The following is a 25,504-nucleotide window of genomic DNA, read 5'->3' as shown; positions in this document are numbered from 1 at the left end:
GCTTTACTGTTACTATCAAAGACAAGTCTTCGCGAAAAGCAAGCATGCTAGAGAGAGAATTAGCCTAGCTCTCTGACATCCTAATTTACCATGGATGAAAGCATTTTAAAAATATAAAGGCATTCAGGGGAATACATACAGTCATTAAGGAGAAAGCACTAGCCCATTCTGTCCCTCAAATGGAGAGAATACTGTATTTTTGCTTCTTGCAGCAAGATGTCTTGGCTGGCCCTAGAACAGAACCTCAGCCAGCCTGCTCAACCCAAAGAGACATTACTATAAACTTACTCCAAAGTTTAGGGATAGGTTTCTATTATGATGCCAATTTGTCTCAATCCAAGCCCCTTTTTCTTAGGATGAGTATCTTGCTCCTTGGGTAGCTCTGCAAAAACCCACTTCAGACTGATTGAGCGGAGGAGTTTATTTTATAGGATACAACACCAAAGGGCAGAATATACAGGAAGAACATCAAACAAGTCTGTACAGGGCAGGTTTTCTCAGGCCAAGGAGCTGGTAGAAGAGGCAGAACCTTCAGCAAACTTGAACCATCATGGACATCACCATATTATCAAAGGCCCTTGAAATGCAAAAGAGGAAGCTTTAAAGCAGGAACCAGATCACCCCACCAAGTCCAGCCTGACAGACGAGCTAATTCAGGAGTACAAGAACGGCAGTTCGCCACTTGTGGGGCTCCGTGCACCACAGCTAGATCATCATTCGCCTCTGCCCCAGGCCAAATTCCCTTCTATACAGTAAGGGAGTGCACAGAACAGAAAATATGGTTTTGCACGCAGAACAAACCACTGTGTTTTGGAAGTTCTGCTGAAATGTTTTGGCTGCCCAGGTTTTGGACAAAACCACCCCTGAAAGGTTCCCAATGATTTTATGGGGTGAACAGACAAGGCTGGTCCATGTCACCCCTCTCTCTTCTCAGCAGACCCCATTCTTCCAGCCCCTCCCCCCCATTACTGCTGCCACCGAGGCAGCCTACTTCCATGGCGTATCTTCATGGTCTGCCCACTCCAATCTACCCAGGACCTTCTCTCCGCCACTCCTGGCATCTTTCACCAGTACGCCTGACCCTCCCCCCCTCCTTCCCCATAGCTGCCACCGCCACCACTGGTCTCACTTATGTGCCTGCACCTTATTGCAACGCTCCGAGCAGTAAGGAGCTAGCTCCTGGTCCCAGCTATCCCACCAGCCCATCTGCTTCCTGAACTTCCCAGCATCTTCCTTTCCCTCCCCAGCTGATGTCCGTCCTTGGCTTTTTCCACACTCTTCTGCCCAGAACTTTTTGTCCGTACGCAAAACTAAACAGCCCCACTTGGTACAGACCAGAACGTCCAAAACATGTAGTTTGTTTAGGAGCGGACTACCCAAAATGAGTGGTTCTGTACACAAAACATTCTGCACTTCCCTAATTTTTACCCTTGTTATGCCCAAAGGACGTTCAGTTTCTGCAATTTAGCAAACCAATCAGATAGCAGATGTGGGACTGTGTCACTTGCACTGTGCCATAAGTTCTAGATTACAAACCAATTGGGCTGCATTCAGGCGTCATGCTAATTTACTAAACCAAAACTAAGCAACTTAGGGCTAGTATAATGTATGAATCCCAGGGTTTGTGAAAGGTGGCCATCACCTCCCCTGCTCCCCCTGCTGTTTGCGTTTGCTTTCACATGCAGGCGCATAGGATCCTGTGGCTGTCTTAGGGCTTCTACCCAGCCTTCTGCTTCAGTACAAAAGTTGCAAAGCAACCACTCAAATTAGGGAGCTGGCAACTAAACTTAGACATACTTCAGCAATTACTCTCAAGGCGAGTTGGTGAGGATTTGTTCATCAGAAAAGCCAGAAGACTAGGAAATGATCAAGAAAATGTCTCGCATGTCATCCAGTATCTTAAGACCCAAAAGAAGGGCCAGAAAAATGGCCTTGGCTAGGTGGGAAGAAGTATCATTCAGTCATCACCCCAGATAAAAAACCATTCTCCAGAAGGTCTCTTGTCCTCACTGAAGGAGAAGAAGGAGAAGGAAGAGAAGGAAAAGGAGGAGCAGCAGCAGCAGGAGAAGGAGCAGCAGAAGCAGCAGCGGGGGTAGAGACCTCGGTAAAATTAAGATCCACAGATCTTAAATGGCAGGAAGGTTTCTCAGGACAGCTGTGACTTCTGAAAGGGGAGGTACCAGCTGAGCTATAGGCAGCCTGTGAAGTTGCTGAATTTTAATACTTTTGTATAGCATGTTTAAACTAGTAACTAAATCCTTTTCTGCATCTGCCAAAGCATAAATTCATCAAACAGGTTGAATTTACACCACAACACAAGCCATACCATAACCATGGTTAAAAGTCATCCAGTGTCAGGTCAATGCAGCCATTTGGTCTTTAACGGACCTGGTTAAGAACAGTGTGTGAATGCAGTCATACAATAATACAGCAAAAGGGTTTAGACCAGTGTTTTTCAAACTTGGCAAGTTTAAGATCTGTTGAAGACCACACGTGTTAAAGTTGCCAACTTTGAAAAACGCTGGTTTAGACCTACACACAAGATTTTGGGTCAGATCTACAAAACCAAGGAAGGGCAAGAAAAGGCCATTCTTAAGCGCTTACTCACCTGGACTGGATTTGGTCTCCAGGATTATAAAAGGGGTTGCACATGACATCTGTATAAGAATTATGCAATTTCCTGAACATCTGCAGAAGAAACCACTTCAGTTATATTTAATCATAAAGGGACTAATTTGCCTCCAAGCCGTTGGATCTCCCTCAGACAGACATCTGGCGGATGCCTCAGACTTACGCTGCGGATTTCATTGTCTCGGAGCGCCGTGTTGGAAGAATCCACCACCATCACAAACTTCACTTTGGAATTCGTCACATACCCATAGCTGATTGGCTGGTTGAGGAACATGCACTTCTGGAGACAGGAGGCCAGCCACGTGAGGGTGTCCGCAGAGTAGGGTCAAAAGAGTCACAATGGCGGCCGCTATGGTGCATGTGTGACACACCCAAACAGGCAGAGTTTTGATCACATCTCCGTGGCTGCCAACGTGACTTTTTTGACCTACTCTGCGGCAGCCTTGGAGCCATAGCAGACAGCTGATCTCCCACAGCCTTGTCTCTTCATCACGGCTTCAGACAACAATTTGTCCAGAGATGCCGAGACCAGACCCTTCTCTGTGTCGAGGGTCTCGTCTGCCACTCAGCCTCAGCAGTCAACCATCATGAGGCCTACGAGATCCGGGTTGCAAGAGTCTGGATGACTCCTGGATAGCCCAGAAAAAAGACACAGAAAGCCCTACCCTGTGCAGTGCTCTAGGGGTCCCCTGGACTTTTGCAGTCCAGGTCTGGCAGCCTGAGCCTCCCCCACCCCGTATCTTCACCGCAGTGGGCGTCTCCTCGTCCTAACTAGCTGGAGGATTAAGTGCCAGAGGATGCTCCCCTTCACACAACCTGTTTGAAGTAACACCTTAAAGCAGAGTTTCTCAAACTTGGCAACTTCAAGATGGGTGGCCTTTGACTCCCAGAATCCCCCAGCCGGCAGGCCTTCAACTCCCAGAATCCCCCAGCCGGCAGGCTCGCAAAGGGGTGGCTCCAACGCCCAGGGTCCCCCAGCCAAATTCTGGGAGCTGCGTTCCGCCCCCCGAGAGCGGCCGCCCGGGCTCGGGGGCGGCGTCCCCGCGAGGATACACCTTGTAGTCCTCGGTGGGGTAGAGCAGGCCGAGGTAGAGCTCCCGCTGGTCCACCAGCGCCTTCCCCAGCGCGGAGACCTTCTCGTCCACCACGTCCAGCGAGGTGTGCACCGTGTAGTGGAACTTCAGCTCGCTCTCGGTGGGCGCGCTCTTGATGTACAGCGGGTAGTTCTGCGGGGAGCGGAGCGGAGCGGAGCGGAACGTCAGGCGGGCCGGGCCGCGCGGCCGGGCCCCTCGGCCTCCCCCCGCCGCGCCCCGCCGCGCCCCGCCGGCCCACCTGCCCGCGCCCACCTCCTTGGCGATCACCGCGATGCACACCGCCATCTTGGCTCCGGGCGGCGGCGCGCTTCTCTGCCCTCAGCTCCGCCCACGTGACCGGGAACCCGCCGGCCGCGCCGCGCTCCGCCCCCGGGCCTGGCGCACGTGACCCGCTCGCTCGCTCGCTCGCTCGCTCCCGCCTCCTCCTCCCCCCCCGAGGGAGAGCTGATCGGGCTCCCTCGCCGCAGCCGCCGCACTTCCGGCCTCGCTGCGAAGGTCCCTGCGGGGCTGGGAGCGGGCCGGGGCTCGCTTACTCTACGCGGGCGCGGAAGCCCCGCTCGTCGCAGTGGGAGATGCTGCCGAGCGGACGGGCCTTTCCCCGCAGCCCCGAAGGACCGCCCCCGCGCGGCTCCGGCCCTCCCCGTCGATGAGGAGCCGGAAGAGGGCGGGCCCCGCCGCCTTCCCGCTAAGCTTCTTCGGTCGCTCGGTGGAGCGGCGGCTCGGGCGGAGCGTTGCCATGGAGACGCGGCCGCGGCGCCTGTTGCTGGGCCTCTGGGGCCTGGCCGTGTGGTGGGGCCTGGGGGCGGCCGCCAACCGCCCCCCGACGCCGAAGCCTAACCTGGTCCTGCTGCTGATGGACGACGTGAGCGCGGGGGGGCGCGGAGCCTGGGCCAGGGGGGCGTCGCGCCTTCCCCGAAAGGGGCCTGCTCTCGGTTCGGGGGGGCGCGGAGGCGGCTGGAGGGGGGCCGAGGGAGAGCTCTGGGCACGTCCGGGCTTGGGGGTGGCCGGGCAGGCCGGTTCGAGTCCCTGGATAAAAAGGTGATCGATCATTATCATTACACAGCCTTCTTCTGGGAGGTTTTTTCCAATTTCCCAGGGATTTCCCGGTGGTCTCCTTTTCAAAACCATCACGTTAGCTTTCAGCGGTCCAAGTTGCTGCCCCTAAGCAGGAGTAATCTTCTTTGGCCCGTGGGGGGGGGGTGTTGCTTAATTTTAAGGGGAGCTTCCTTGGAGGGAAATCAGATATCTATCGATGCATCTCTCTGGGGAGATAAATAAATGCAGGTGCCTCAGTGAGTTTGTGGGCCTGCATGTTGTATAAAGCAGGGTTCCTCAACCGTGGCGACTTGAAGATGGGTGGACTACAGCTCCCAGAATTCCCCAGCCAACATGGCTGGCTGGGGAATTCTGGGAGTTGAAGTCCACCCATCTTCAAGTTGCCAAGGTTGAGGAACCCTGGTATAAAGAACAGTTATACCTCATGCAGACCTGCCGTGCAGGATAACCAACCTCCAGAAGTAACTGGCTTGTTGGTGAGGCCAGCTCCTTCCAACAGAACATCAATATAACACGGGTACGTTGATGCTATGCTGGAAGGAGCGGGCCTAGCCGATGGACTCCACAGGTATCTGTGGCACAGAGAAACAAAAGGCACAGTTTGATAAAGGCATGGGATTCCATTGGGAAAACAGTAGTACCAGCCATCTCAGCGTGAGCCTCTCCTTCCAGCGCTTTCCATGTTGGAGACAATTACAGTAAGAAAAAATGAACTGGTTTGTCATGTGGCTTAAAACAGGGATTGGCAGCTTCTTTTCTGTCAAGGGCTGCATGGCCAGTGGAGCTAAATCGTCGTTTTTCAAACTTGGCAACTTTAAGATGTGTGGACTTCCAGAGTCTGTATAATATATATAAAGTTTGTAAAGTCTGTGGAGGGGCATGCCACCTTTACGTCTTTTCCTAATATTCTTGCACTAGTTGAGATAAGGTGCTGGTTCAGGGGGCTTGTTCCTCTTTTGGTTGCTACTGAGCTCCCAGCAAAACTCCAAGCAGGACCTCCACCAAGATGTGCTGCTCGCCCCAACCTGTGGTCTTGGCAGTTGAATGATGGTCCTCTTGCCTGCTTGTAATAGCCACAGTAATAGACATCGCCTCCACTTCGCCATCAGTAGGCTGTTTGGTCGTCACGTTTCCTGCTCTACATGCACCTCCTCCACCCTGTCTTAATGTTTGCCTTTCTAACCTGAAATCCTGGGTGGGGTTGGGGCTGCTTGTAGACGCCGGCAGGTCCTTGAAAACGCCAGGGTGTGTGTGACTCATGACCACAGGCAGCTGGAAAGCTGACCTGGATGCTTGTGAGTAGTCAGGGAAACAAGGGAAATGGGGTGAGAAGGGTTTCTGCCCGACTGCAGCTTACCTTTCCAAACTCCAGCTTCACTCCCTCACCGTTGCCAAGTTTGGAAAAAAGGCCAACTTTAAGATGTGTGGACTTCAACTCCCAGAATTCCCTAGCCAGCATGCACTGAGAGCCCAGCATGAGTGGGATGCCCCATTTTCCCCCAGTATCCCTTTTCCTGCTTTCTGACGCTGTTCTCCCTTCTTTTAACACCTGTTGCGTGGTTTTTTTCCCTTCTTGAGCAGAAGGTGGCAGGAAGGGGAGGCTCTAATCTATTGCAGATGGCTGCTAACAACTAGGCCAAAGGCCACGTGCAGCTGCAATCTGCCCGTTTATTGTGAGATGTATTTATTTCTTAGCATTTGTTGTGGTTTTTCTCCAGCAGCTCAAGGAGCGGTACGTAGCTCTCCCTCCTCCGGTTTTCTGATGACAAAAACTCTGTGGGGTAGTTCAGGCTAAGGGAGAGTTGCTGGCTCAAAATCACCCCATGAATTTTCATGGCTGAAGGTATTCTCAAACCCGGGTCTTTCCGCTCTTAGTCTAACACCTCAGCTATTACACCAAATGGAAAATTAATTGGAAGCTACTGAAAATCACATCAGTGTTTCCTCAGTAACTAGGCAAATTGTCAGTTCATTTCATGGGAAAAAAGCCTCACACGTTTCCACTTCATGCAGCCCTTGGAAATTGGAAGCAGCAGGTGCAGGGTCCCATCCACTTTTCATGAAAGGGATAGCAACATCTGGCTTGTGAATTGTGCTAGAATCTTAGTTTACATGAAATTCATTGGGTGTCTGAGAGACTTTTTGCCTTTCTTGTCTGACATGGAGTCCTGAAATTCTTGCACTCCATGTCCTGTTCAAGTTGTTTACTGTGTCTTTCTGCCAGGGATAAGTTTTAAGTTTTTATTAGCTTTAGCTTGAAAATCTTTATGGACAGGTCAGACTCCAATCCTTTACGATATTACCAGATTTGTTGAAGAAATATTAAGGGCTGACCTTGCTTATACTACTTTAGCAGACAGGGATCCCAAAAGTTGTTCCTCTGTATGGAAAAAATGTTAAATTATGAATTGGAACCTTTTCCCATTGCACTTTTCCTCTATTCTCAGTAGTATTACAGTAGTATTAAGCCATAATAATTGTTCAGTGTTGAACAGGATAATGGAATTGCCCCGCTGTGATTGAACAGCCTGTTCTCTCAGCATCTCATCTGGACTATCTGAAGAAGGATTGTGCCCTCTCAACAAGTGAGGGTCGCACAGTTTGCCTAGACATGGTGAAATCAGAATTTACTGTGATGGCTACCCCTCAGCTTTAGGAAAAGGCCTAGCAATGTATACATGCTTTTAGAATTCAGCTCTGGGCTCTTGATCTGTTTCTGTGATTGTGATTCATCAGCCACTTTAGGAAAATTATTCCATTTTTCTGCTGACTGTACTATTAGAAAAGGACTTCCTAATGTGCCTCTTTTTTTAGTAAACTATTCTTATGCTCTGTTTTTGTTGCTGGAAATTGTGTGTGTGTGTGTGTGTGTGTGTGTGTGTATATATATTCTTTAGAAGAAGGTTCCTGTTGCTTTGCCTATTTTTCTGTATGACAAAGAAGTTCTCCTTTTTTCTCCCTTTTTTTATTATTTTTCAGTATACGTGTGTCATGAAAAAAGTTGTAGATGAGGTCTGGCTAAGAGCATGAGCTGCAGGTGCCAGTACAGAAAAGCGAGGCCTGGCATCATTTCCCAAATGGTTGGATTTTCCCTTAATTTTATAATGCTGAATGGGAAATTCACACAACAACCACAAAATGACTTACTCCAACATGGAGTACATAATTTGCTTGCAGAATTACCTGCCTTGAGTGGTTGTGATGGTCACCAGTAGGTCAGTAGCCTTTCACCCTTTTAGTTTAAAACTCTGCTTGAAAGCAGTCCCTCTCCTATAAGAAAAAATAAAAACAGCAGGAAAAACCTCTTTGGATGTTATCCTAGTTTGAGCTGCTGTGGGCCCCATGGTTCCTGTGGATGGAGACCGAGGACTGCACTGTATTGACTCAGACGTGCCCTGGTAGGGCAGCCTTGTGACAGTCTGTCCCAAATTGGGATGTTCCCACAGAGGGATGCCAGTTATGGCATGATCACTTTCTTGGTTTGGCTGCTTATGTTCCTTACTGTCCCAGAGAAATCAGCTAATATCCACCCTGGGTTGATAATCTGTGTGAGGCTGGTTCATATGGGGCAGGGTAGAGTTGCAAGCTCCCCCCCCCGCACTTTTCCATGAAGCTGCTAAAACAGCTGCTCCCCTCTTAAATGGGTGTTGCAGTTCTGGGTGCTCTAGCAATGCTTTTAAATACCCGAGTGAGAAAAATATAAAAGCTAAAAGCTAACTTTCCAGTTCTAAAAGCTTTCTTCCATTTTTCTTGACTGCTGGTGTTTTTTCAGATGGGTTGGGGTGACTTAGGTGTGCTTGGAAATCCTTCCAAAGAAACTCCTAATTTAGATCAGATGGCTGCAGAAGGGATGCTGTTTCCAAGCTTCTACGCTGCCAACCCTCTTTGTTCACCATGTGAGTAAACTTCAGAATCCCAGGGAAACAGCGGAGGGTGAAGAGTTGGGCTGGATACAACCCTTCCCTGCACCATTCCTTCACAGCAGGCCTTCCATGGTTTAAGGATCAGGTATTAAAAGTCTTACGCTAAATTGTAGCATTACCCAAAACTACTCTGTGGCCACAGGTCTTTTGTGTTACACATTAAATTCTCCTGTTAGTGGACCCAAAAAGTGCCTGAGAAAATGTTCAGATCCCCACAATTTCACCGGGTAGCTCAGCCTATCCAGTCCCCCATCAAGTCAGCCTGGGTGCTGTTGAGGAGCAATTAGGATAAAGTTCTACAGTGTTTCTCAGCCTTGGCAACTTTAAGATGTGTGGACTTCAGCTCCCAGAATTCCCCAGCCAGACATGCTGGGGGTTGAGAAACACTGTTCTACACATTGGAATTGTGGCGATTAGTTGTGCTGAAACAGCAGGATTGGAGCAACTGGTTGGTGCTTGAAAGAAAGCCAGGCTTTGTGGGGCCTACTGTAGTCTTCATGTTTCTCTTCTCTCTTCAGCCAGGGCAGCGCTCCTGACAGGCCGTCTCCCTGTAAGGAATGGCTTCTACACCACCAATGCCCATGCCAGAAACGGTATGTTGTCTTCCTGCGGGCGAACCCTTGCTGATGCAAGTGAAGCCAAGTGCAAGATCTGGCTTCATATTCTCATATTAAGGGAGACTTACAGGATGCAATCCTGAGTACATTCAACTCAGAAATCAGTCCTATTGGAACCAGTAGAAATTACTGCTAAATAGAAAGCTTTGTATGGAAGTTGGGTTGAGTTCCTAATGGATTGGCCTGGTATGTGTTAGTTAGTTATTATGAACAATGAATGTAAGATAAGGTCTGGTTCAGGTTATCAAAATCAGGGTTTAGATGATTATGAACAAATCTATGTAGTTTTCCTGGCTTGTTTGCTCCCTTCTCCTCTGTGTGCAAGGAAGAGAGAGAAAAACTGAAACTTCTCCCATGAAAAAGCTGCAATTCTCCATTGTGTTGAAACTTGGGGAACTAGCCATTTCTAATCACAATTGGATAAAACCAATCAAGATCAAATAGTGGCTTGATATCTTGCTAACTAATTGTGGTTAGAATAAATCATAGTTCCTCTAAAAGTTTGTGAGATACAAGTCCTAGGATCTTTTACTGTTGATTCTGCTAGCTGGGACTGTTGGTTCAGCCACATTTGGAGGGCCACTGGATTTCTTCCTTGGAAATGGCAGTTCTAGAGTGAAAACAGAGACCCATTTTCATTGCTAACATGCAAAGAGAGAGGAACAGGTAACCCCAGAGTTCTGCATGATCATTTAAACTACCATTAGGAGATAATCTGCACTGAGGCCTAAGAAGGATGTTTCCAAACAGTCTTATTGCAGCTTGTACTCCAGAACTTGGGTTAAGTCTGTGCTTGTTTCTGCTGTTAAAGCAGCTGAATGGGTTAAGGAACATTCAACAAAAGAGGAAATAAAGTAGTGTGTTATTATTGTAGCTTAACAATCTGTTCGAAATTTACTCTTTTAGTAGAAATATGTTCTTCTATAAACTCGGCAAGGGCATCTGGAGGGCGTCACCAAGCTGTCCGCAACTAGCTCTTTGCTCCAGGATTTTTACTGGGAGATGCCAGCCTGAGCTGATTTGAGGCCAATCTAGTTGGCGTTAGAATGGCTTGTTCCCAAATGGCAGATGCTGTAGGAGACCATATGTTTTGAAGCATGCATTTACAGCTCCAGATTGATGCATGCTGCATGCTGGCAAGTGTGGGTGTTTATCTCTTTGCTGAAAGAGGAGGGTTTTTCATAGAACAGAAGCGCAAGAGAGTTATGGAAGAATCTAAAATCTAAAATCAGCTAATGGCCTCTGCATTTCCTTTTTTGGTGATGGTTTAAGTAATAGAGGTGTGCTACCCAGTATAATTGAAAAGGTTTGTTAAGTGGCCATGATAGGAGTTACAAGGTCCTCTGTTTAGCTCTTAATGACTTGTATGGGTATTGGATAGTTCTTGAAGGTATGGACAGAAATGTTTTCCAGCCCACCTCTTCCAAAAAGGAACATCAGGGACTGAGACAGAAACTCTGCATAGTTGAGTATCTGTTCCAATTCTGAACTACTGGGATAGGGAGTTTATGGGCTTTTATTAGGAATGTCTCTATCTTGCACTATTTTCTCTTTTAGCAGACTAATCTTGGTTTATTGTGCGTTCTCCCATTTAATTAGGGTGGCAAATGTCTTTAAGAATGTCTCACATTCTTCTGTTTGCCTGGCTTTTTCTGGTCCTGGTCTCTGGCTGATAGTATTAAATGCCAGGTTATAACAAAGCTTCCTTCATCCATGGGCAAGGTGAAGTTGTTCCTTCCATGACATATGTCCACCTAGGTTTTGGATTAGCACCAGCCACAAACTCAGGGCAGGAGGATGGGGTGGTAGTTGTCATCCAAGAAGCAGTTGCAACATGATCTGAAGATAGAGGACATTACCATCAGTCTTTTATTATGGTCAAATCACTCTCTGGTTGCTTTTCAGCTTGCAGGTGCTGCTCGCTACCCCCCACCCCACACCAAGGGATGTACTGTTCAATCAGTCTGCCCCTGGTGACTAATGGACTAATGGATGGTAGGAGGTTTGACCAAGACTTTAGTAGCTCCCAGGAATGGGTGCATGATAAGGGTTTGGGTCAGATTGTTCCTGTGCAGTCTCTTTGGCTGTGTTTATCTCATGGGGTTCCCTGGTTTTCTGAGGAGCTTCAGGAGATGAAATGACAGAAGAGATTCCTAGAGTGCCATTGGAGAAAGATGAAGAGTGAACTCAACCAAGTATATATAAGAACTCATCAGGGCCTTCATTGTGTTGATAAGAGAGGCAAAACACAGTTATTTTTCTGCTCTTATCACATCTGTAGATAGCCAGATACAGCGACCCTGTATAAAGTTACCTGTTCCCTGCTGGGGAGAGACATAATGTGTGGCTAGATCCATGCCGAGGTAAATTCATCCTTGAGAGAGCAGATGGTTCCTCCTGCCTTGAGGGAGGTGATGGTACAACCTCTCTTGAAGAAGCCACTGCGGGACCCAACTTTCTGGACAACTTTTGTTTGGTCTTCAGCTTGCCCTTTTTGGGTAAGGTTGTTGAGAAGGTGGTCAGATATAGTACCAGAGGGCCCTGAAAGAAGCAGATTCTCTGGACCTGTTTCAGGCAGGTTTCAGGGTGGGAATAGTACAAAGGTAGCATTGATCATACTTGTTGATGACCTTTGGAGGAGCCAAGAAGATGATAGTGTGACCATCCTAGTTCTTCTCAATCTCTCAGCAGCCTTCAGTACCATCCATCATGGCATCCTCCTGGACTGGCTGTGGGGTTTGGGAATGGAAGGCATGATCTTGCAGTGATTTTCCTCCTTTCTCTGTGGCTGGTTTCAGGCGGTGTTGATAGCTGGGGAGACGTCCAGCCTGAAGCCCCTGGCATCATCTAGAGTCAGTGTTACGCTGGGCGGCTCTGTAAATCTAAATTATAAACAAGTATATGAATATCTTCTTGGGTCTCTTTGGATCTGTCTGTGTCCTCTCAAAAGCCTACTTCTCTGCTTGTTTGTAAAGCAGGTGGGGTCAAATGTGCCTCAGTATATGGCGCACAAGTAAATTTGCTGGGTCAGTGTTTTACCCCTTTCCTTTCACATTCTGTGTATTTAGAAACCGCAGGATGGCTTTTTGCTTTTCCAGACCTAAAGAATTAATGGGAAGTGAATACATACCCTGAATGAATCCTTAGGGATGGTTGCTGGAAGTCTATTCTTGGAGTGTTTGGCATGGCATGGCTTAGATGCCTCTAATCCTTGAACTATCTTCCAACCTTAGATACCCTCGGACTTGTTCAGAAGAGAGCAGCAGTTGATAAATCCTGTTACTGTGGCTTGTTCATCTAGCTAAAGTGTTCTTGTCTTCATGCAGCCTATACGCCCCAGGACGTAACTGGGGGCATCCCAGATTCTGAACTCCTCCTTCCAGAATTGCTGAAGAAAGCAGGCTATGCCAATAAGATTGTTGGAAAATGGTAAAGTTTTCTTCTGGCTACTTTGTGCTTTATTTTATATGGGAAGGGGTCAGAGTTTGAACACACGGTTTCAGTTTGTAATTCGTGTCTTCAGGAATCTAGGCAAGCTGTCAGGATAACTGCTTGCTGTGATTAATTTCAGAGCTGTCTATGCACATCTTGCATTTCTTTTCATCACAAACTAAAAAGCTGCAGTGCTTGTACCTTGTTGTCAGTTCTTTTGATTTTGACCCCCATGGAATATTGAGATACGGCACTTTCCTCTCAGAGTGGAAGCTGCCTCTCTCTGATCCTGGTTTGGCGGGCCTTCTGAGATTCATTCCATTCCCACAGGAAAAAGGATTGATGATGTTAGCACACCTTTGAAGAGTCAGGCCATAATCTAGATGGGCAGAGGGTAAATGGAGAGCTAGTGAACAAATATTGACCTCAATCTGCCTGTGCTGCATCCTGGGAGCTCCTTTAAACGAGCAAAGAGTTGGATCATTTAAAATGATGACCCACCTCTGTAGTGCTGGCGCAGGTGTTAAGAATGGAAATGGCCAGGCCACTGGAAATGATTCGCCTACATAAATCATGGCTGTTAAAAAGAAGCTTGCAGCAGCTGCAAAAAAATGTGGTTTTTGATCCACTTTAGAAAGGAAAATAGAAGGAGAGAGACTGAAGTGGCAGTGTTCCTCCTATTTATCTCCTGTTTATTGATGTCCCTGATTGTTCTGAGGCAGATTATTCCCTAAACAGGCGCCCTCCAGAGAGGCTCCAGGCATGTTGGGTAACAGATTTCAAGCAGCGTGGGGGTGGCTTAACTGGAAGAGGAAGCTCTCTGAAACACTTCCTTTCCAGGGAACTGGTTACCAGCCTGGGTGGGCAGGCTCAGTCCAGGGCCAAAGATCCACAGCTCTCCTGCCAGTTTCAGTTGCTCAGGCCACAATCAAAAGGCTCTTAGTTTCAGCCCCAGCAGTTTGCTTTTCCCTCTAGTAAAATTCAAAGGAACACGTGACTTGACTGAAACAAAAGCTCTAATGAGGGATGTGCAGCTATTTGACTCTAAAGTGGCCACACGGCTCCAGGAAAATAGGCATCTCTGTTAAGGTGGCAGAGACAGAATGCGTAGTGGGTGCATATTTCCTGGGAACCGCACAGCTGTCGGGCAAGGCCGGGAGAAGGCGCCGCTTCTTTGCAAAGGTGCCGACAGGTACAGAGAGAGAACCATGTCTGCTCTGAAGCATCTTTTCCTCTTCAGATCCGAATGGCTGCATATTGCTGCGTCCAACTTCTAATTGTAAAGTGTGTTATGCAAAAGTGGCAATAAATAGGCACATACGTGAGCAATTGTTATAATCAATTCTATTTCAGGAATAGCTTCAAAGGCCGGTGAACTGTAGTTTATGGAGACCTGGGTCCCAGCCCCTGCTCCACTCCTTGGTCTTTGACTGCTCCTGTTCTCTGGGCCAAATTCACCCTGTCTCCGCAGCAATCGAAAAGGGGAGCTAATAGTGCCTGCTGCCCTCTGCTCCTTGAAGGAACAGCAGGATAAATATCGGCGACAGATAACACAAGCTAACTATTGGATATTTCTCTGGAGGCTGCAAACAAGCTAACAGACCTTTACTGATGATAAAGCTGTTGGCCATCAAAATGTATAGCAGGTCTTGGTGTAAAAAAAGCAAAGCTAGAGGGTGCCTACGAAATGGGAAACCCCACTGTTCAGTGGGATGCAGCTGAGTGCTGATCCTACTAATAAACCAAGGAAAAGGAAGGGAAACACACGACAACACAGCTAGTGACTGGTTTGGTTCCAAAGAGTTATTGGAGAGCAGTGCATCTTAACCAACCTTGAAGCTGTGGAGCTTGCAGCTTTATGCTTCTTGTGAAATTGAGAAGCCTCTGTTAGGCCCATCCAGTTTTCTTCCAGTGCCAGATGCTGCCATTGTTTGAGTATCCATGCCCTGCAGAAGGGGAAATGTAGGACCCCATACACACTGCCAAAGTTTCTTCCTGCACTCCTCCTCTGCTTGAGTGCAATGTTGGGCTTGGAAGACAAGTGCAGATCCAGTGAGCACTTCGTAGTTGTATGGCTTAATATTTTCTCCTGTGTCAAGCTGTGAGCAGTTCATTTTCTATTCCACCCTTTTACACAATTGTTCCTCTGCCCCTTTGGGGCAGCCAAAGAACTCAAGGGGATGTTGAGCAACTCCCTGAGAATGGCAAGGGGTAATGCATTACTCACGCACACTTCAGCTGTAGAAAAATGTTTAGGTTGTAAATTGCCCCAGGAAATCCTGGTTTTGAAAGATGGCATACCAATTTTAAAAATAAGTAGTATTGCTGGGGGCAGGAAGGGGTGAGGGCAGAGAGGAAGAAGCCAAGCAAAGAAGCTTGAGAAGTGGGGGGAATGAACTAGAAAGGCTGAAGAAGCAAGTGATAGAAGTGAAGAGGTCTCCCATTGCCTGCTACCTGGCTGTGGATGCTACTTCCATCAGCCTCTTCCCTGAAGTGTGGTTTTTGTACAGAACTGAGGATCTGTTTGATGCCCTCTGACGCAATTTTTCCCCTCTTTTGCTGATTTTTTCTAGGCACCTGGGCCACCAACCTCAGTTTCATCCCTTGAGGCATGGATTTGACACATGGTTTGGATCTCCCAATTGCCATTTTGGACCGTACGATAACAAAGCCACCCCCAACATCCCGGTATATCGGGATAAGGAAATGATTGGCAGGTAGCCTTTCTTCTTTTTATATCACCCACTTCTCTTTGTTCCTTTTGTAGTTTTGCTCGGCTGGTTTTGAGCATTGTTGCTGCGAGCAGTCTTGGATTGTGTTCTGCTGCTTTTCCTCTGGCCGAGTTTGCAGATTGGGTTGTATCGCTTTCCTTTCATCGAGAGATCCTGAGGCTGGAGGCTTCTGGATCGATCAAACACCTGGGCAGGACCTCACGTGCCAGAATTTCTGCCACATAGGAATACCCATAGTTGAAATGATGAAACCACCACCTTGAAAGCACATTGAGAGGTCTGGCCCCATTCATTGAGAAACTACTGCATGCTGTGAATTATGCATGAACTCCATTAACAGCAACAGGGTTGTACGTTAATCACTGAGAAGTTAGAACAGCCAGCCTCCTCCTTACTTCTTGTCCATCTGGCTTAAATTTACCAGCTGAAATTGCAGTTAATAAAATCACTCTGAAATCCACTTTCCAAATATGGATTTTTCCATAGTACATCATCAGATAAAAGTAAGAAGAGATAAAAAATGCCTTTGGATACTGTGTGGTGGGTGCTCTTTTTGGGAACCTGCCTACTCTGTACCCATGGGGGTGGGGGAAGCCCACTGAAAGTTCATACGTTGCATAATTTAGTTCTGCTGAGGTTAAACTCTGTTTAGGAACAAGTCACTGCAGATAATATTTGAAGCTGCACCATTTTATTTCATTTTTTAATTTATACATTTGTATGCCATCTATTCTACTGATTCCAGGTAGCTGACATTAAACAATAAAAGCTTCAAACATCAAATAAATTTATGCCTTCACAACGTCATTATCTCCTAAGATGGGAGAGAAAGTCAGTTCATATTTTAACATGAACTTTCCCAGCTTGTGGTTCCTGAACTGAGATTCAGTCAGTCATAAGCTGACATCCACACTTTTCTGAACGATGCAGCACGGTCCACAGCTCTAAAACCTGCATTGAAAAGTGCACACAGACACACACTTAGGGAAAGTGGCTTGCAAAAACATACATACATACATACATACATACATACATACATTGTGTATGGAAGAGAGTATATACCATTTTTCATAGAGCTTTTTATAAAGTAGCATGTTGATGAGGAAATGAGACAGAATGAAGGGAAGACTGGAACAATAAGAAATTGAGCAAAATTGAGCTCAAAATTGGGTTGACTGTTGCTGTTGTTTCCTCACGGGATGTTCAGGAGGTGAGCAGGCCCTTATTCCCCTATTTTTGCATACCTAAAATGTTTTTCTGGTTGTCTTTTATATTTTAGGTATTACGAAGATATAAAAATTGATCATAAGTCGGGGGAAGCAAACCTGACTCAAATGTATTTACAGGTAATCTTTGTTCTGAGAACACCTGTTTCAAATCCACAGGTCCTTTCTGTAGCCTGGGCGATCGCATTGAAAGCTGCTTGTCTCTTCCAGGAAGCCCTCGATTTCATTAGCAGTCAGCAAGCCAGCCATCAGCCGTTCTTTCTCTATTGGGCGATCGATGCCACTCACGCTCCCGTGTATGCCTCCAGGGACTTCCTGGGCACAAGCCAAAGAGGGCTGTAAGTTGTTTTTGAGCAAAAATATTCTCCCCTCCCCATTGTCCCAACAGAAAATCCCAAAGCAGCCCTTATAGTCTGACTCAGACTATATCCCGAAGGAACAGCAGGATACCGAAGCATGGGTTTAAACTCTGTGTGCGTTCCACAGCATTGTAGAGTCAGGAGGCACCATTTAGGTCAGTGTTTTTCAAACTTGGCAACTTTAAGGTGCATGGACCAACTCCCAGAATTCCCCAGCCAAATTCTGGGAGCTGAAGTCCACGCATCTTAAAATTGCCAAGTTTGAAAAACACTGATTTAGGTCATTGTGTCCAAGGATCCAAAATACTCCCAACAGATGCCTGTCCGGATTCTGCTGGAACAGTCCAGGGAAGGGGATCCTGGCTTCTTCTTCATTGACTGGTATCACTGTCAAGGGGCTTGTACCATTTGGAACCTTTTCTTAACACTCAACTAGGTCTGTTTTCCTGCAGCATAAGGCTGTCATTCCAACTCCTGCAGTCCAGGACTGTAGAGTCCAGGTGACCTTTTTCTGTATTCGCCCCCTTCCGGTACTGGAAAAGTAATCTTTTCTCAAGGCTTAGTGTACCCAGTTTCTTTAATCTTCCTGAATAAGTCTCTATTCCAGATCCCAGATCACTCTCATTGCCCTCATTTTCTGTACCCATTCCCAGTCTCTAAATCTGTCTTAAAACACGTCCGAGAACCAGATAGAATAATCAGAGTGAAGTCAGACCAAAGCAGGATATCGTGGATGTGTTACATTCTGTTTTTTGTAAATTATGCTTGTATGGATGCAGCCTAAAATCGCACTTACCTTTTAGTAGCCATGTCACATCTTACTCAGCTTGTCATCAGCTACATTTCTAAGATCCTTTTCACACACTTTCTGAGCTAGTTGTTCTTTCTCCAGATTCTATATTGTGCATTTTACTTTTTTCCTGACTGAACAATTTTGCATTTGTCTTTATTAAATTTCATTCTGTTATTTTCAGCCTATTTCTCTAACCTATCAGAATCATACTGAATGTGTCCTGTCCCTCCCACTTCTGTGTCATCTGGAAATTTGATAAGCATTTCCTCCACCTTTTCCTCAAAGTCATTTAATAACAGTGCTGAAGAATGCTGAGCCCAAAACTGAACCTCTGGCACCTGATTTGAAGCTGTGGATCCACCAAATAGACATGCCATCCAGCACGTAGGTAACTAGTTTACTAACCAGATGGTCATGGAGTGTTTCGTAAAACACTTTGCTTAAGTCAAAATGTGTTATGTTCACAGCATTCCCACAAACTACTAAGGCAGTTACCCCACTGAAAGCTGAACTAAGTTTAGTTTAACACAAGTTCTTGAGATAATGACTCCGAATAATCTAATCACTGCATTGTTTTCAGAATGTTTACAGTTCAATCACTTTATCATCAGCTGTGGAATCTGGTCTCCTTTTTGATGATAGGGATCTCTGCCCTCCTCCAGTCATCTAACCCTTTATTCTTCTGCGAGGATTTCCCAAAATAATACATGAAAATAAGCTTTTAGCTAGACCATTAGCAAGTTCCTTTATACTGTAAGGTGCTCTCATTCACTTCCTGCGTTTCTATCAAATTGGAACTGGAATCCTGCTCCTTCAACCAGTTGTCTGTTGGAGTACCCATTCTTTTCTCAAAAAAGACTGCCAAAAGAGAGAGTGAGCTATCCAGGCTTTTAGCATCTTTGCCATTCTCACCGTGGAGCTGGTGTGTTCTTTCTTTTCCTATCCTTTCATTTTGAATTAATCTGAAGAGGCCCTTGTGTTGTTCTTTGTATCTTAAGAACAAGAAAGAGCAGCAGGGGGCTATTGAAGGCTAACATGGTTCTTGCCATTTTTTCCTCCGCTTGGTGCCCTCCAGATGGATTGGACAAACTCCCATAATCCCCAGGTAACCTGGGGGGCAATAGGTTGGAGGCACCTACGTTAAGGAAATCAAAGATTTTGGTTCCTGGGTGCCTTGGGAGGAACAGATCTAGAGGAGGAACTGGACGTCGGCTGCCTCCCATGAGAATGGCTGCTCTTGGGACCAAATTCTTGGCTTCTCTAGAGGTATATTTGGAAGTTGTTTCTTGGGTGTCAGATGGACGCAACTCTGATGTTGTTCCCTGCTGTTGACCTTAACTTGATTCAGCAGCAGCAGCAGCAGCAACAACAAAGGTGACTGTTCTAACTTTGGCATAGTGCCTCTTGGGCTCTGAGCCAAGGAGTTTCTACGGTAACAATAGTTATTTTTGACCCTGTGGCTTCATGGTGGAAAAAGAGACAATGCCAACTTGGAAAAAGCCAAGGAAAGGGGAGGCGAAGACTGGCAGTCCAGGCAGAAGGCTGGGCCCTTCTCTGACAAATCCATTGTTCTCCAGGCTTAATCTCTTGACCTCCTCCTTTCCCTTGGATATCGCTGGCAAAAGAACAATTGTGCTTGAGACTGCCAGTTGTAAAAGGGTCACGGGCTGTCTGTAATTGTTTACTTTCATGCTTAAAGTGGGAGGAAAAATAATCACCCAGGTTTCCCCCAAACTAGCCTATTGCGTCAATATTTTTGCTATTGGTTTTCGTTTTAATGATTAAAGCCAGCAATAATCAGCTCTGTAGCTGGACCTCTAAGGCCCCAAAAAGTCTTATTTTCTTCCTTTCAGAGAAATAATGCTCAAATTATGCAACGCAGGAATTTACTATTATGTCTTCTTACTAGTCTCGCTATGGTATGTCCCCAGCTTAGTGTTCCTACCCCTGTTCTTTTCTCCTCACTGCTACTTGATTGGGGAAACCGGCTCCTTTTTCTATCTTTCATCTGCCTGACTAGCTAGAATGAGCATTCTGTATAAGTGTGATTTTATAAATGCAAATACAGTTAGAAACAATTTGTATTAATTTACATTATTTCTTTTGCAAAAGAAATATTATTATAAGCTTGCTCTTTGCTTCTTTCTTTATTTGGACCTGCCTACTTTTGGAAATGAAATTGTTTTTATAATGTGTTATTCTTGTATTATAAGCTGCTCTGAGAGCAATGCACTAAGGGATGTTCACTCATAAATGATATAGTCATATATTAGAGAGTCCACAAATGCTATACACCACATACATTCACGTGTGCACACACACATGGAGTACCCCCAGATATCTTCATGTCCACCTTGACTGCTTTGTAATTTCTTCTTCCTATCTCCTAGGTATGGTGATGCTGTGCGAGAAATTGACTATAGCATTGGGAAAATTCTTAGGCACCTTCAAAAGCTGAGTATAAGCAACAACACCTTTGTATTTTTTACATCTGACAATGGGGCTGCCCTCATTTCAGCCCCAGAACAAGGTCAGTTTTCTTGGAGTGGACCTCGTTAGGGTTGGGGCAGAGTATTAGAAGTTGATTTGCTTTCTCGCAAAGGCATTGTTCATAAATATTTATGTCAGCTTCATAGGGGCATATATACAGGAGCACAGAAGAAATACCTTCATACAGCACTGAGGAAGGTGACAGAAACTATATTTTCCCAGGAAAATCATCTATGGCTAAGAAATAGCACTGGTGGTCACCAGCCTCCAGTAAGACAGAGCTCTAAAAGAAGAAGATGGGCATCTTGGTGCTTCCACTTACTTATTTACTAAATTTATAGTCTGCCTTTCTCCCAGGAGCCCAAGGAGCCAAATCGTTCCCATTTTATCCCGACGTGAGGAAGTGGCCTGGTGGGAAGAGGATAGAAAGCCCAACACTGCTCAGAAAGTGGAGATTGGAACAGGATAGTCCAGCATGAAGCATTTCAACATTAACTGGGTGGAGGAGGCAGACATTTCCCCATTGCAGCTCTGCTGGGTTTCTAAGATCAGCCAGATGAAGAGTATTCTGTTGACATCTTACCCTAAACCTGTCGCCACTTCTCGGAATATCTCAGTAAATGCAAAAACACAAGAACATTCCTTGACCTTTCCCAAAAAGCTAGCTGTTCAGATAACTGTCCCTTTGCGTTTTTAGGTCTGCTTTATTTCAGAGGCTGGGCTTTTTATTTCCTGCAGGCACAGTCATCGTGCATAAATCTTTGGCCCCACGTATCTCTCTTCCCCTGATTCCGGTCTCAGGGCCAGACCTTCCAGAGGTTGGCTGTGCAGGAGCGCGCAAGGCTGCAAAGTCCTCAGTTAAGCCTTGGGTTTCCTTTGTGACCGTGGGCAAGACTGGACTTTCAGCATTTCCCCTGGGCTGCTCCTGACCAGCTGCAGGTTTCATCCATTGACAGCAACACTTTGAGTTGTCAAGAGACAGGAAGACTTGACTATTTGTTGCTCCTGCTTTATTCAGCCCTTATTTGTGGCGATGTAAATGGAACGAAAATAACACTTGGCAAGTTTCTTTGGAAGTTATTTGGGATGTTGGTTAACTAACCTATCGTATTGGAGTTGAAAAAAGATTCTCCATCCCAATCACAATTTCTCCTCCTTTTTGCACCTGTAAAAATGTGAATAGCAATAACACTAGACTTCCTTTTATAGGCTTTTAAATTGTGAATGCGTTGATGTTTCTGGGACATTTCATTTACTAAAAGACCAGCCTTAAACTAGATTTAAAATTTATTGAAAAGCTTTAACGCCACCCACTGTTAAGAATGAAACTGACACTGTATAGAGTGTCATGATGAAGTTTTAATGGTCTCATGCAAATATCCTTTGAGTATTTGTTGCAACTCTAACATGTAGCTAGAGGTGAATGACACTTTTGAAGGATTGGAGAAAAAAATCAAGTTGACAGTGTCTGTTTGAAGTGACCCATTAGCCCATTAGTCTTAATTCAAATTCTAGCTTTCTCTGTCCAGAAATGTTTTGGGATTGTTTGCTCTTTGTCCAGGGGGCAGCAATGGTCCTTTCCTATGTGGCAAGGAAACTACTTTTGAAGGTGGCATGAGAGAACCAGCGATTGCCTGGTGGCCAGGACATGTACCTGCAGGACAGGTGAGAGCCTGGGGGGGACTTGAAGAAGAAGGTGGTCTCTGTAGGACTTAAGTGGTTTTGGTTTATATGGCACCATGCAGATATATAAGCGTGATAACAGCATTCACTGTTGGCTTGTAGAAAATAGACGGTTTCGAATTCTTTCATGTTCAGATGAATGGCTTGAGCCAACATGTCACCAAGAATGAGGCTGGCAGATGATCAACTCTACCTCCTGTTGAGCTGGAGGGTTTCACAGTAAGCCTGGGCGGTGGTGGGTTTTCTCCTCTCTTTTTTTAACATATGTATTTATGAGAGGTGAGGCTATCAACATCTGAGCTAGAGAAACGTGCTGTTTAAGTTACATTTTGTGTAGATTATAGTTTGCATACATTTGTTGCAGGATTTCAACAATTTTTGCAGCTGTTAATACAATAAACATTTCTAGTCAGGAATGAGAGAGTGCGCAAAGGATGATATATGTTTTCAAGATGATAAGATGGAAGGAACAATTGTTTGCAGGTATGAGGAAAGTTCTGAGTGGCAGGATATTCTCAAGTGTGCATTTTGTGTAGAGGCTTGCACCATTCTGAGTATATCCACTTGAAACAAGCATAAAAGAAAAAACCTAAAGAATAACAATACAGCACAATAGATGTGAAATGATCATGGGAGAGTTTATTTTGAGTTGATCACAGAGGAGCATTTTCTGAATGGGAATTTTCCTCCTGCTAGTCTTGTTTCTCCATCTGTTTTTGTTTGTTTGTTGTTGCTGAAAAGTCTGCTCTTCTTTTATCTGAGGCATAAGAAATGGTTGTGTGAGTGGGCATGTGGGTGTTTTGGAGGTTGCTGGGCATAAACAACATAATGCCCTCTCCCTCCCCAATAAACTAGACCGAATTTTCTGGGTGAGTTCACCTGCTGCCTCTGCCTTCTCGAAGGATCCAGCTGCAGGAGTTTGTATCTTTGTGCTCCTCTGAGTCCTGCTGCTGCTCCAGGCCCCCTCCTCCTTCTCCTTCTCCTTCTCCTTCTCCTTCTCCTTCTCCTTCTCCTTCTCCTTCTCCTTCTCCTTCTCCTTCTCCTTCTCCTTCTTCTCCCCCCCTCCCCAGTTCTGCTCCCTGAAGGAGAAAAGAACATATCAACCTAAAGACAGCGCTGCAACCTTTTCTTCACTATCTCCCACAAGGCACAAATTGAAATTGAATTAGACAGGGATATCAGGTCTGCTTGCTGTGATAAATGTAAAAGGATTTTATTTAAAAACATCCTGACATTTGTTCACCCAGTTTCAAATATTTAGCTTTCCTCCTTTCCATCCCTGGCGGGGGCAACTTTATTAATTGTCGCCTTTGATTCAGAGTTAGAGCTTGAAAGCACTGATAACACCAGCGCTGGCTATTTCTTCTCACGATGTGGCCCACAGCAAAAAGGATTTCATTTTCTTAAAGACTTTCTGTATATGCTGAGAGTTTATAAAATATATATAAGACCCCCTCTTCTTATGCATGGTAATACTAGCTGTTGTTTGCTGATATGGAAAATATCTGATCTTGCGCCTCTGTTTTTCATTATCTATTTTTTCACCAAGCCATTACTCTTCAGAATATTCTCTTCCATCTCCCCCATTTTGTTATGGGAATGGCAAAAGAATGAAGGAGACTGTTGACAGAAGAAAGTGCTAAATTCACTCTCTTTTAGCCCTCTGAAAATAGGAGAGGGCGGGGAAAAAAAAGAAAAATTCTAGCAACCTCCTCCTGTTTCCACCCCCACCCCAGATTTTATCTTTCCAATATGGTGCTGCAGATAAACCCAAGTGGCTGTAACATTGGCATTTAATTCCTTTTCAGAAGTTTTCTGTCCTTCATGCAGGAAACAGGGTGGGAGACTAGCGACATAATTGGCTGTTGAAAGCGAGCTATCTACTCCAGGCCCTGTTGAATAATGGGGAGCGAGTCCAAGGTAACGGTTGCTGGCAGTCCTGCGCTGGTGGACTTCTTTAGGCAAGGCAGGAGTAAAAAGATCCTTGGAATTTAGCCAAACGTTCCATTCACAGTGATCTTTAGCTTCAATGCAGCTTGAAAAAACATAGAATCTCCCATTGCCCATCAATTCCTGGTTTGGGAAAGTGTTGCTGCCGGTCAGTAGCTGCATCCCAGAATCTCAGCCTTAGAGTTTTTATGAGTGGAGTTGAAACTCTGGTTTTGTTGCATCCATGACATTCTTCTGTTGTCTAGAGCAGCGTTTCTCAACCTTGGCCACTTTAAGAGGTGTGGACTTCAACTCCCAGAATTCCCCACCCAGCCTTGCTGGCTAGGGAATTCTGGGAGTTGAAGTCCTCACCTCTTAAAGTGGCCAAGGTTGAGAAACACTGCTCCAAAGAACCCTACTGGTGATTGTGGCTACAGCATCCCAAATTGCTTTGGGTTTAAGTCCTCCACGGAGGACACAAGGGTGTCCTCAGACTTTCTCTTAAAGACATCAAGAACCAGGGTGCTTAGTTTGGACATAACAAAGCCAACCCCCTTGAAGAAGCACCGTAACTTAGCGGCAGAGCACCCTGTTTTTCCCCGCGCAAGGGCCCTGATTGAAAAATGTCTGTGCAAAAGCCTGAGATAAGCTTTTCAGCCGTGTGTTACTGGAGCAAGAGGTCTCTCTGCTTGCGCTCAAGGTGCACGCGCTCTTGTCTTGCCGCTTGCAGGTGAGTTACCAGCTGGCCAGCGTGATGGATCTCTTCAGCACCTGCCTCTCCCTGGCAGGACTGCAGCCTCCCAGCGACAGGCAGATCGACGGCATCGACCTGCTGCCTGTCCTCCTGCAAGGCAAGTTAATTGATAGGTGAGTCACGAGCACCTCCCCATAGCTTCGGTCCATCCCCCCCCCCCCAGCCTTATTGATGGGTAGCAGAAACAGTTGGTTATTTTTGGAGCCTCTTATTTTAGAAGGGTTGTTACTGTCATTTGTTTTTGAGGATTAAGCACCTGCTTTCTAAAGCTTTTGTGGAGATTGTTTCTGGAGTTCAAAACGATACCGGTGGTTCCACTGTCGCTCCGTACAGCATAGGGTTACATTGTTATCCCATAGGTCTCCCTAATTACTGCAGAGATATGGATAAAGTAGAACATGTTTCATTTGTTCTCCTCCTGTTAAATCAGAAGTGAGTGCGGCTGTTTCCACATTCCATGTCATCAGCTGTGACGGGATGTTGGAGGTTAGCGACTCTGGAGGACCACATGTTATTCATCCCTGCATTAAGCGTGTAGATTGAACAGACAGTAGTTTCTACTTCAGTGTTCGATGTTCTTGATTTTCGCCCAAAGTGTTCTGTGCAAGTTATGGGCCTATGGCCTTCTTCTAAATGGTCCCTTCCAACCTTACGATTCTGTGTTTCTAGGATTTTAGGTCAAGCTACAGATACAATAGGAATACAGGATACCAGCATGGTTGGCCTAAAACCTAGCCCAGCCTAATTGTCTTTAGATTTGATTAATTAAAAATCACACAATTCCC

General features: G+C 45.9%; 2 protein-coding genes across 2 annotated transcripts in view; one reads left to right on the top strand and one right to left on the bottom strand.

Annotated features, from left to right (window-relative positions):
• Positions 1 to 406: 406 nt before the first annotated feature.
• On the bottom strand, positions 407 to 4,137 carry TRAPPC2L (trafficking protein particle complex subunit 2L). Its single transcript, XM_088136233.1, has 5 exons — positions 3,978 to 4,137; positions 3,685 to 3,857; positions 2,795 to 2,882; positions 2,609 to 2,688; positions 407 to 577 (listed from the first exon to the last, which is right to left on the bottom strand). Exons 1-5 carry the CDS (start codon positions 4,008 to 4,010, stop codon positions 532 to 534), a joined length of 420 nt encoding a protein of 139 aa, XP_087992359.1. The 5' UTR covers positions 4,011 to 4,137; the 3' UTR covers positions 407 to 531.
• A 14-nt stretch (positions 4,138 to 4,151) lies between these two features.
• Positions 4,152 to 25,504, top strand: part of GALNS (galactosamine (N-acetyl)-6-sulfatase) — a 39,705-nt gene continuing 18,352 nt past the window's right edge. Inside the window, exons 1-10 of the mRNA XM_088136226.1 lie at positions 4,152 to 4,587; positions 8,554 to 8,677; positions 9,223 to 9,297; positions 12,648 to 12,750; positions 15,327 to 15,470; positions 16,765 to 16,831; positions 16,922 to 17,049; positions 20,254 to 20,393; positions 21,915 to 22,018; positions 24,696 to 24,832. Of these exons, the coding sequence (XP_087992352.1) occupies positions 4,372 to 4,587; positions 8,554 to 8,677; positions 9,223 to 9,297; positions 12,648 to 12,750; positions 15,327 to 15,470; positions 16,765 to 16,831; positions 16,922 to 17,049; positions 20,254 to 20,393; positions 21,915 to 22,018; positions 24,696 to 24,832 (1,238 nt within the window). The 5' untranslated portion in view covers positions 4,152 to 4,371. The remainder of the gene's footprint in view (positions 4,588 to 8,553; positions 8,678 to 9,222; positions 9,298 to 12,647; positions 12,751 to 15,326; positions 15,471 to 16,764; positions 16,832 to 16,921; positions 17,050 to 20,253; positions 20,394 to 21,914; positions 22,019 to 24,695; positions 24,833 to 25,504) is intronic.

This window comes from Python bivittatus, unplaced genomic scaffold (genome assembly GCF_059951505.1).
Source record: "Python bivittatus isolate LINGU-HERP-01145 unplaced genomic scaffold, Pbiv_v1 ctg000190_np1212, whole genome shotgun sequence".
NCBI classification, from domain to species: domain Eukaryota; kingdom Metazoa; phylum Chordata; class Lepidosauria; order Squamata; family Pythonidae; genus Python; species Python bivittatus.
This window is presented reverse-complemented; position numbering and strand designations above follow the sequence as displayed.

Bases quoted from the DNA above. Each gene is read 5' to 3' on its own strand.
- TRAPPC2L (XM_088136233.1), bottom strand. From the start codon at position 4,010: ATGGCGGTGTGCATCGCGGTGATCGCCAAGGAG. The intron at 3,858-3,977 runs GTGGGCGCGGGC...CGCTCCCCGCAG, and splicing joins TCGCGGTGATCGCCAAGGAG to AACTACCCGCTGTACATCAA. The intron at 578-2,608 runs GTGAGTAAGCGC...TTGCATTTCAAG, and splicing joins GGAGACCAAATCCAGTCCAG to GGCCTTTGATAATATGGTGA.